Here is a 12,167-nt window from a genome sequence, read left to right on the forward strand (position 1 = left end):
TATATATTTTAAAAATGAAATAAAAGTGAGTTCGGCAGGTGGTGTGGTAGTTAACACACTGGACTCCCACATGGCAGACCATGGTTCAAGTCCTGGACCCAGTGGCTTGAAAATCACACTATGTATGTCTGTGTGTGTGCCCAAAATCCTGAAAGGAGAATGGAGGAGAAGGGATTGTGCATGACCATCCCCCTTGGGAGTTATTGCTCACTTTACTTCTCTGACGAGTGCATGTGCCCTATGGTAAAAATATAAAATAAAATAAAACTATGAAAAATTATTCATAAAAAGGCTCAGAAATACACGTTATAAACTTCAAGATGTAGTAATACTAAAATAACAATAAATTATACCAAATAAGCCAAGAGAAAGGCATTAGTAAAGCAGAAAAATGTGCCAAGAAACTTGATTTAACCTATTTTCAAATTTCTCTTTGTCTCTAAATGCCCACAAACTCTATACAATCTACAGCTTGGAAGCAGTCAATCCATATATCCTCATCTTAAATGTTGGACATTTCCCTGTCCAAGTTCTGACCTTGGCATAGCAGACCTTTCTTGCTTGAGAGTTTAACCTATTTTTGGAGGTTGGCAACTCTGATCTTTAAATCTAGGGTCTGGTTCTGAGCTTTTTCTGCCTTACTATCAGAAATGAGGGCCTGTTTGTATGCTGGAGATGTGAGGAGTAAGGAAATCTTGGCTTTATCTTTTTATTGGTGATTGGTCATGCTCAGCCTTTTGCTGTTTTCAGCAGGTCAGTCAAGCTTAGCTTTAGCCACCTGATTTCATTACCTTTTTAGTCCCCTTTTCTCCCATAATTCTCAAACTGTCCAATGCATACATCAAACAGATGCATTTCTTTCCAATGATACAGTGTTTCAGCTCAACAATGAAAAAAAAAACTTTTTTTGAGAGATTTTCGCTATAGGGGGTGTCCACTTGCCAGAAAGACAGAGAGAGACAGAGAGACAGAGAGTGAGAAATCACCCCCCAGGGGGGATGGTCACGCCGCAATCCCTTCTCCTCCATTCTCCTCTCGGGATCTTGGGCACGCACGCACACACGCCTGGCATGAGTTTTAAGCCACTGGGTCCAGGACGTGAACTGTGGTCGACTACGTGGGAGTCCAGTGACATAGCCATTACGCTAACTGCTGGTTCCTAACAATGAAAGTTTTAACAACTGGGCCTCCTCATTGTCCCAGTGGCTATCCGTGTTCCATCTGCTTTGTCTGGCATTCTCACTACAAGTAGAGGAGTGAGTGATCTGACACCAAAATCCTATCTCAGTCTTCTTTCTGGGGCCATATCTGGTTAGTGTTGCCAGATGGAGCAAATATAAGTATAGGATTCCCCATTCAATTTAAATTTCAACTAAACAATTTTTTAGAGTAAGTGTATTTCATGCAGTATCTGGGGCATACTTTTACTAAAAAGTTTTTGTTGACCTGAAATTAAAATTTAGGTGAGCATCCTGTAATTTATGTGGCAACTCTACTGTAAGTTTGGTTTTCTGGAAAGCAAGCTCCAAGGTAGAATTTAGCCAGCAGGATGTCATTAAGGAGGGACCTTGGGATGAACACCTATGAAAGCAAGGAGCTGGAAGCAGGAAAGGTGGTTGTGGGGAGGAGAGTGGGAGGTCAGTGGAAGGAGTCTTCTCTGCGACGCAGGCCTAATGACAGACTTGGCTAAACCATGGGCAGTTCCAGCTCTAGAATGGCCCTTTAGAGTCGTTCCAAGGTGGGCTGAGAGGTCCAGGCCCTTACCTGCAACATGGATCAGTTCGTGGATGAGGGAGCAAGTCTTTGGGTGAAGTGGGGGTCTGCAGTTCTGGCAATTCCTGCAAGGGCCAACAGTTGAAGGTTACATGCTGAGAGCACTCCCAGCACCGGAAGCAAAAAGTCTTTCCTGAAGCAGAGTCCAAGCAATGGGTACATCACAGAGTCCACATTTATAGAGAGGATGTGAACACCAATGGAGAGGACAGGTGGTGTTTAAGGACTTTTCCATATGGGCATCTGTGATTAAGGGAAAGAATGTGTGCAAATTACCTGGAAGAAAACCAAGGCTTAGCTACTTTGATGTTTCTAGAAGTTTGGACCAGGAGTGGTCATCCAGCGAGGGTGGTAGTTTTAGAGTAGCAAGTGGTGCTGGACTTCAGCATGTGTATCCACCCCCCAGAAGGAGATGACTGGCATTACTGAGCAATGTGTCCTTGGGGAGTATGCTCTGCCGGACGAGGATGGGTTTGGCCTATTCCTCTAGGTACAGATTTTTCTTTTTTTTTTTTTAATTCTTTTTTTGTGTTTGTTTTGGAGAGGTTTTTTGCTATTGGGCACGTGCGCTCGCCAGAGAGAAAGTGAGAAATCACCCACCACCCTCCAGGGGGATGGCCACGCTGCAATCCCTTTTCCTCTCGGGATCTTGGGCACTCACGCACATGCACCCAGTGTGAGTTTAAGCCACCAGGTCCAGAACTCAAACCACAGTCGACTACATGGGAGTCCAACAACATAGCCATTACATCAACTGCTGGTCCCAGATTTTTTTTTTTTTAAGAGAGATTTTTTGCTATGGGGTGCATGTACTTGCCAGAGAGACAGAGACAGAGAGGTAGAAAGCAAGAAATCACCCCCTCAGGGGGGATGGCCACACTGCAATCCCTTCTCCTCCATTCTCCTTTCAGAATCTTGGACAGCCAACTGCGGTTGATTATATGGGAGTCCAGCGATGCACCCATTATGCCATCTGCTGGTCCCGGTACAGGAGTGCCTTTTTAAAAATGTTCAACGTGAATTATTTTCACTTTCAATTATGAACCCAGATCCTTCCTTTGGAAGTGGTTACATGAGGGTAAAAATTTGATCATACTCAGGAAACAATGTCTCCTCTTGACACTTCAGCTACAACGTGAGATGAGTTAGTCATCTCTGACCTCACTTTTGTACACTTTAAAATGAGAGAGTTGGATCAGGTCTTACGTGGTCTCTTAAAAGTTTATTTTATTCATGATAGCATGTGCATATATGCAAGAAGGAGGGGGAGAAGTATCCTTGACAGGGTCTGGTTGTGCTGCAGTCCCCTCCTCTAGCCCTCCAGCTCGTCAGGATCCTGGGCATGCATGTGTGAGCACCTGGCCAACCCAGAGATCCAAACCATGGTCTGCCATGTGACTTTCAGTGCTGCAGTGCAGTATGCTACAGCCTGCACTGCCAGGGCTGGGCACATGGGTAGCCTCTTGGCAAACAAGTTTGAAACTTTCACAACACCAGATTACTAGACACAGGAATCAAGTTTTTAAAAGTAACTTAACCAAGTGTGTGTGCATGCACGCATTATGTTTTTAGACAGTCTTGCCATGTCTCAATCTTCCTGCGTCAGCCCAAGTAGCTGGGACTATAGGTGCACACTACCATCCCAGCTCTTTCAGAGAGGGTCTCTCTGTATTGCCCAGCAGCCTACTCATGACACTTCAGCCTCAGCCTCCCGAGAAGCTGAGACGACAAGTGTGCACAGGATTTTCAGGGTGGGTTGGCAATCAAACCTGGGCTTCCCATGTAGCCTCAGCTTGCTGAGCAGCAGATCGGGACATACCATCACGGCCGAGTCAGTTTAACCACCACTTCATTAAAACTGGACTTAGTTGTTGGGGTTAATCATAGCAGAGAAGAAAAAGTAATGGAACTGAGAGAATAATTTCATCCTTATTTAAATTTTACATGAATGGCTAGAAGACTAGATGTCATAAAATCACATGTAAGGTCTGAACAGCCCACATCAAGGGCATGACTGTTTTTCTTTTAGACTTTCTCTCTTTTTGCTCTATAATATTTGATAATAAAAGTAATCAGTAGTGCCTGCTTTGGCTGCCAGTGTAGAGACACTTCTAGAAAAGTATAAAGAAGCTCCATAGTTCAGGACAGCAGGTTCTTGAGATGTTTTTTCATTATCTAGGACCATTTTTGGTGGTGTCGCAATGCTACCCATCTGAGCCAGCAGACCAGCCCATGAAAACTTACTGACATTGCAGCCCTAGATAAGGCCATAAGAATAACACAGCCACTCTGGATCCTTATCGGGATGAACTATAAAAATAATAATTAGGGTCAGCCCTGTAGCACAATGTGAGGTGCAATGCATAGGGACTGAAGTTTGAATCCTATCCCCAGCAGCTTGAAAAACAAACCAGGTACATGTGTGTGCATGCCCTGAATCCTGATGGGATGGAGAAATGGAGGAGAAAGGTATGTGGTGTGACCATGTCCTCTGTGGGGAAAGGTGCTCTCTCTCTCTCTCTCTCTGGCAAGCAAAAAACCTCTGGCAAAAAAAAAAGTAACAATTATAATATGTTAAAAATCATTTAACGTTCAGAGTATTTCACATAGAAAAACCCAGGGAGGTAATACTATCATCCACCTTTTACAGATGAAACAGAGGCTCTGATAAAGAAACTTGCCCAAATTCATACAAATGCAGTTTTAAAATTTTTGTTTTTAGTTCCAAACATATGTTCTTAGTTTCCCTGCCCATGGTGATAAATTAGTAAGCCTTCACTGCATTTACGTCTGTGTATACTCAGCTCTGGTTACTAGATTTTCATATTTCATGTTTTCCTGTACCAAAAAATGTCGTTCCATATCAATGTCTTTTCAGCGTTCAAAGGGAAATAGCAAATTGTGAGGATTTTCACAGTTGAGCAACCGGTGTAATTCTACCACCATATTGTTTTGGGTGGTTATCTTCTCTGTTAAAGTGTATATATATATATATATATGTATATATATGTATATATATATATATGTGTATATATATATATATATACACACCACACTGCAATCCCTTCTCCTCCATTCTCCTTTCAGAATCTTGGACAGCCAACTGCGGTTGATTATATGGGAGTCCAGCGATGCACCCATTATGCCATCTGCTGGTCCCGGTACAGGAGTGCCTTTTTAAAAATGTTCAACGTGAATTATTTTCACTTTCAATTATGAACCCAGATCCTTCCTTTGGAAGTGGTTACATGAGGGTAAAAATTTGATCATACTCAGGAAACAATGTCTCCTCTTGACACTTCAGCTACAACGTGAGATGAGTTAGTCATCTCTGACCTCACTTTTGTACACTTTAAAATGAGAGAGTTGGATCAGGTCTTACGTGGTCTCTTAAAAGTTTATTTTATTCATGATAGCATGTGCATATATGCAAGAAGGAGGGGGAGAAGTATCCTTGACAGGGTCTGGTTGTGCTGCAGTCCCCTCCTCTAGCCCTCCAGCTCGTCAGGATCCTGGGCATGCATGTGTGAGCACCTGGCCAACCCAGAGATCCAAACCATGGTCTGCCATGTGACTTTCAGTGCTGCAGTGCAGTATGCTACAGCCTGCACTGCCAGGGCTGGGCACATGGGTAGCCTCTTGGCAAACAAGTTTGAAACTTTCACAACACCAGATTACTAGACACAGGAATCAAGTTTTTAAAAGTAACTTAACCAAGTGTGTGTGCATGCACGCATTATGTTTTTAGACAGTCTTGCCATGTCTCAATCTTCCTGCGTCAGCCCAAGTAGCTGGGACTATAGGTGCACACTACCATCCCAGCTCTTTCAGAGAGGGTCTCTCTGTATTGCCCAGCAGCCTACTCATGACACTTCAGCCTCAGCCTCCCGAGAAGCTGAGACGACAAGTGTGCACAGGATTTTCAGGGTGGGTTGGCAATCAAACCTGGGCTTCCCATGTAGCCTCAGCTTGCTGAGCAGCAGATCGGGACATACCATCACGGCCGAGTCAGTTTAACCACCACTTCATTAAAACTGGACTTAGTTGTTGGGGTTAATCATAGCAGAGAAGAAAAAGTAATGGAACTGAGAGAATAATTTCATCCTTATTTAAATTTTACATGAATGGCTAGAAGACTAGATGTCATAAAATCACATGTAAGGTCTGAACAGCCCACATCAAGGGCATGACTGTTTTTCTTTTAGACTTTCTCTCTTTTTGCTCTATAATATTTGATAATAAAAGTAATCAGTAGTGCCTGCTTTGGCTGCCAGTGTAGAGACACTTCTAGAAAAGTATAAAGAAGCTCCATAGTTCAGGACAGCAGGTTCTTGAGATGTTTTTTCATTATCTAGGACCATTTTTGGTGGTGTCGCAATGCTACCCATCTGAGCCAGCAGACCAGCCCATGAAAACTTACTGACATTGCAGCCCTAGATAAGGCCATAAGAATAACACAGCCACTCTGGATCCTTATCGGGATGAACTATAAAAATAATAATTAGGGTCAGCCCTGTAGCACAATGTGAGGTGCAATGCATAGGGACTGAAGTTTGAATCCTATCCCCAGCAGCTTGAAAAACAAACCAGGTACATGTGTGTGCATGCCCTGAATCCTGATGGGATGGAGAAATGGAGGAGAAAGGTATGTGGTGTGACCATGTCCTCTGTGGGGAAAGGTGCTCTCTCTCTCTCTCTCTCTGGCAAGCAAAAAACCTCTGGCAAAAAAAAAAGTAACAATTATAATATGTTAAAAATCATTTAACGTTCAGAGTATTTCACATAGAAAAACCCAGGGAGGTAATACTATCATCCACCTTTTACAGATGAAACAGAGGCTCTGATAAAGAAACTTGCCCAAATTCATACAAATGCAGTTTTAAAATTTTTGTTTTTAGTTCCAAACATATGTTCTTAGTTTCCCTGCCCATGGTGATAAATTAGTAAGCCTTCACTGCATTTACGTCTGTGTATACTCAGCTCTGGTTACTAGATTTTCATATTTCATGTTTTCCTGTACCAAAAAATGTCGTTCCATATCAATGTCTTTTCAGCGTTCAAAGGGAAATAGCAAATTGTGAGGATTTTCACAGTTGAGCAACCGGTGTAATTCTACCACCATATTGTTTTGGGTGGTTATCTTCTCTGTTAAAGTGTATATATATATATATATATATGTATATATATGTATATATATATATATGTGTATATATATATATATATACACACACACATAAATATATATATAAATTAAGAGGTAACAATAACAATACACTTGTTTCAATGTGTGATTGTGCTCAGCAATGATTATTTTATTTGACCAATTAGATTACAGTTAAATAAATTACAACCAAATAGACATTCATCATTATTTGTTGTTCAGAATCTGTGGGTATAGATTGGGAATTATGGCCTTAATGATATGAAAAACAGTGTCACAGCAGCTAACTGCAATCTGAAGGGCCCTGCCACTCACTTCTTCAGATGGTTTGACATCAGAGTCATAGCCAATATTTTTTCTCTTTTTTTGGCATTGTGGTGTCTCACTTACTTTTCACCTTGTAACCTTGAAGGCAATAAAACCCTCAAGATGCCTCAAGTTAAAAACTCTTCATTCTAAAACTCCCCCCCCCCCCAGAATGTTTCCTGTGTCCTAACATCTGTGCTTAGTGATACACTGGGGCCAGAGCCACCTGCAAGCTTCACTAGGACACTATCAGTTGAAAAAAAAAAGTGCTTTGAAATGGAGCCTCACTTCCCTTTGAGGTTGGGAGGGATGGTTCTATTTACTTTCCAGTGGGGAGCTCTATCTGCTTTGGATAAGAGAAAAATTTGAGAATTATCTGGTTTACTTATTCTGACATCAGAAGTGCAAATATTTGGAAAATGTTTTAAAGCCACTAAGATTTATAAACTAGTCAAACAATGTCTCGACTTAAAAACATTAGGTCGTGCATTCTATTTTAGCAGTGAATCCAGAACTTTGAAAAAACTCAAGTACTGTTTAGAGAAAAAAAAAAATGAAATCTTATTTTTTTTTCACTCTGTATAGACAAACTGTCAACCAGATTATAAAATTACCCACTCCTATTAAACGTTGGTGAAACTCAGTCGTCCTTATATTAACTCCGCCATGGCAAAAGAGTGAAAGCCAGGTCTCCATGTCGGCTTCTCTGATGGTGAACATGTGATTCCTTACCCACAATGAAAGGAGCCAAGATAACAAGACGGGCTTCCAAAACATTTTCCTAAAAGGAACATGTGCTAAATCTGTAACTCATCTCTTTCAGTCGCTACTATATATACAGTTAGTAATATGTACAATATGGTTCCTAATACTGCTATTGCTATGAAATTGTATTGTATACCCAAGTCTTTTATATTATATATCCAAGTCTTTTGTGTCTAGAAACACCAACATTTACATTTAAATACTTTAAGGGACCAGCAGATGGTATAATGGCTATGTTGCTGAACTCCCATGTAGTCCACCATGGTTCAAGTCCCAGACCTGGTGGCTTAAACTCATGCCAGGCACATGTGCATGCGTGCCCAAGATCCTGAAAGGAGAATAGAGAAAGGATTGCAGTGTGGCCATCCCCTCTCGGGGGGTGATTTCTCTCTTTCTGTCTCTGTCTCTCTGGCAAGTACACGCACGCACCCTATAGCAAAAATTTCTCAAAAAAAAAAAAAACTTTAAAGAACACTAGTACTCATTAGATGCATTGATCTTGAACATGAGACTCTACTTTGGTAAAAAAACCTGAAACGGAAAAGAAGAGCTTTAAAAGGTTGTGGTGAAATGGTCTAATTAAATCAGTCTAATTAAAAGGTGGGGTGAAAAGTTTTAAGTATCTGAACACAAGAACAAACAAGTGACTAACAGCTGCCTGGGTATTTTCAGGAGATGGGCAGCTTTAAATATTTAAAACTGTACATCTCCGAAGTTTTAAAATGCTCCTAGTAATAAAGTATAAAACCAAGACTCGCAACCACTGAGAATGGATTTGGGCCCAGGAAAAAAAAATTCTGAACACACACAAATTGGGGCAAATTATTGAAAAATCTTTTTTTATATACAATTTTCTTGGTCCCCTTCCTGCAAGACCCAGGAACGTTTTCCAGCTTCTCAATTCTCAGTGGTCCTGCCAGGACCTCAGTGCTGGGCTGAAAGATGTTTGAAGTGAGTTGGCAGAAAATATGCGTCTTTAAGGGCAGTTAGCAGCAAGTTAAACTGGGATCTCTCCTGGCATCTCTTGACCAGATCCTTTAAAGCCATGTTAGGGAAAACACAGCTCCCTAACTGCCTTTGTGAAGGGCCACTTCGTTTTATGTTATTCTTGGACTTCCTCTACCCAAAGCTCAAAGCACAGCAAATATTTCTTAGTGTGTAACAAAACGAAATGGGTTCTGGTGAATAAACCCTTCCAGGAATCAGGCTTACTTTATATTATGGATCAAGGGTCAGCAAACTTTTTCTACAAAGAGAACGATAGTAAATATTTTAGGCTTTATGGAGCCTTACAGGCTCTGCTGCAACTATTCCTCTGCTAATTCTAATTTATGAACAAATGAGTGTGATCGTGTTCTAATAAAACTTTATTTATAAAAAAAAAACAGGCAATGGGCTGGTTTTCACCCTAGGACCATAGTTTCCTCACCCCTGTTCTAGATAATAACCATAAACGATGCCTCTCTTCTGAACACTGCAAAGTGCTTTTCATGATTCCAACCTGGCTAATGCCCATTCACATAGTATTTTGTCACCTCAGAGTGGGTCCACAGAAGCCACCAGACTGACCTGAGGACTCATTATTGATGATCCATAGCCACAAATCAACCTGATCAGAAGTTGGTAAGACCCTGAGAGAGTATGATTCTGTTTCATTAAGAACCCTGAGCACGTAACTGTTCCTGACTTTTGCTAATCTTGGAGCTGTAATTAAGAGCTGAGGACAACGGTCATTCTATGGTGGCACATGCAAAGAAATGTAATATATTATGGAGAGCATGGTACCTTGCAAAGGTAAGCCAGCACTATTCAGCTTGCAGCTAAAAATCAGAACCAAACCAGAACCAGATAGAGAAAAGTGACTAGCTACTGCCAAGAATCAGAATGTCCCCAAGTAGAGGAACTCTTACCAACCAGGTTAACCAGTTATGTCATCTTCCCAATGGGGAAACCAAGGCCCAAGAAGAGATAACTTGCCTAGCTAGTTTGTGGAGGAATCGCCAAATCTCACTCTTTTAACTTTCAATCCTCCGTGATTTCACCGGGCCATCTGATTTTACAGGGGGGCTTACTGGCCACGTTAACTGCTCACGTATGACATGACATCCTCCGTTCTTGGCTATACTTAAAGACAAGCTTTCTGTGGAGATAGAAATGGTTCCAGAAAACATCTGAAATTTACTGAGGGGAACAGAGTGTCACTGCTTTAACGTAGTCGACAAAAACTGCACAGGATAAAGCATTAAATGGCCATCTTCCCACGAATATAAATGTTGATCTCTCATGTTGTATGACAGCATTGCCAGAACAGACTGGGAAGTTCTTAGATCAAAGTTTGCATTGATCTGTTTCCCTCCCAGCAAATCAAAGGCAAACGTGACCCTCATATCTTTGGTGTCTGTGACATAGAGGATCCCCCGGGCGATGAAGGCGTTGCCGGCCTTCGACTTGGGGTACGTGGTGTTGATGTGCTGCATCACAGAGAATGTCCTCTCATCCAACTGTGCCACAAGAATGCTCGAGCCGTCCACACTGGAAGCGTAGATAATCCAAAGGCCCTTTTCATCTACGGCTAGATTGAAGTAAGTCTTGGAATTTGCAAAAAGGTATTTCCGATCAAAATACAAGGCATTTTCAAGCTTCAGAGTTTGGGCTGTCTTTTTGCCAAATTCAAATCTGAAATGTGTAGGGGGAAAAAAAAGATATGAGTTACTATTTTTTGTGGACAAAGGTGGTTTGTCATGCTCCTCTGTTAGCTGAGCTAGTAGGTGTGGCGTGAGGCCTGAGGTTCTGTATTTTTTTTTTCCAGTTATTTTTTGCCATAGGGTGTGTCCATTTGCTGGAAAGAGAGAAAGAAAGTGAGAAATCACCCCATGGGGGGATGGCCACACCACAATCCCTTCTCCACTCTCCTCCTGGAATCTTGAGCACACATGAACATGCGCCTGGCATGATTTTCAAGCCACTGGGACAGGGACTCGACCTGCAGTTGGCTGTGTGGGAGTCCAGCAATGTAACCAGTGTACCATCTGCTGACTCTGAGATTCTGCATTTCTTTTCTTTTCTTTTTTTTTTTTTGGAGAGAGATTTTCACTGTAGGGCGTGTGCGCTCGCCAGACAGACAGAGAGAGACATAGAGACAGAAAGCGAGAAATCACCCCACAGGGGGGATGGTCATGCCGCAATCCCTTCTCCTCCATTCTCCTCTCGGGATCTTGGGCACGCACGCACACGCGCCCGGCGTGAGTTTTAAGCCACCGGGTCCGGGACACGAACCGCGGTCGACTACGTGGGAGTCCAGCGACATAGCCATTACGCTAACTGCTGGTTCCCGAGTTTCTGCATTTCTAATGGCTCCCAGGGAACCCCTGTTCTGCTGGTCCTTCAGGAGTGCTGTGAGCAGCAAGGACGTGCAGGATAGCATGTAGCCTGTACTAGCAGAAGGAAGAGGGAGATGGCAGATAAAGAGAACACTCCTTGGACTGGGAAGGAAGTCACACCTAAGTAGCCATTAACAAGTCATGTGACTCCGGGACTAGGACTTAAACTGGCTGATCCTTAGGTGACTGTGATTCCTGAAGTGCCCTCTCAAAGACTGTTAGAGCTGCAAGTGGCTACAAAAAATCATCTAATCCAACCCTTTCCTTTCACAAATGAGCGAGGGGATGTGGTTAGCGCATGGGTACACATGAATAATGGGGCCAGAGTCTTCATTTAGGCCTTCTCACTCCAAGTTTGGGGGTTATTCCCTTATTTAATACTGCAGGATTTTTTTTTTTGAATTTAAGTTTTAAATTTATATTTTGTCACAATTTTTTTCTTTTTTAAATTTATTATTATTATTTATACATTAAATTGCTATACATCATTTAGATTGTAAAGAAGCTTTACTCAGCATGATATATACCTCAGTTCAGCTTTAAGAAAAAAAAAATTACAGCATTCTCAAGAAAAGAGTCATGGGACCAGCAGATGGCGTAATGGCTATGCTGCTGGACTCCCATGTAGTTGACCACGGTTTGACTCCCAGATCCAGTGGCTTAAACTCACACTGGGCACATGTGCATGCGTTGTGCCCAAAATCCCAAGAGAAGAATGGAGGAGAAGGGATTGCCACGTGGCCATCCTCCAGGGGATGTGATGTCTCACTTTTGGTCTCTCT

General features: G+C 42.1%; 1 protein-coding gene across 1 annotated transcript in view; it reads right to left on the reverse strand.

The window, feature by feature from the left end:
* Nucleotides 1–9,354: 9,354 nt before the first annotated feature.
* GLDN (gliomedin) overlaps nucleotides 9,355–12,167 on the reverse strand; it is a 57,740-nt gene continuing 54,927 nt past the window's right edge. The window contains exon 10 of the mRNA XM_027768406.1: nucleotides 9,355–10,681. Within this exon, the coding sequence (XP_027624207.1) occupies nucleotides 10,204–10,681 (478 nt within the window). The 3' untranslated portion in view covers nucleotides 9,355–10,203. The remainder of the gene's footprint in view (nucleotides 10,682–12,167) is intronic.

The sequence above is a fragment of the Tupaia chinensis genome, unplaced genomic scaffold, assembly GCF_000334495.1.
Source record: "Tupaia chinensis unplaced genomic scaffold, TupChi_1.0 Scaffold146140_1, whole genome shotgun sequence".
Taxonomy (NCBI): domain Eukaryota; kingdom Metazoa; phylum Chordata; class Mammalia; order Scandentia; family Tupaiidae; genus Tupaia; species Tupaia belangeri.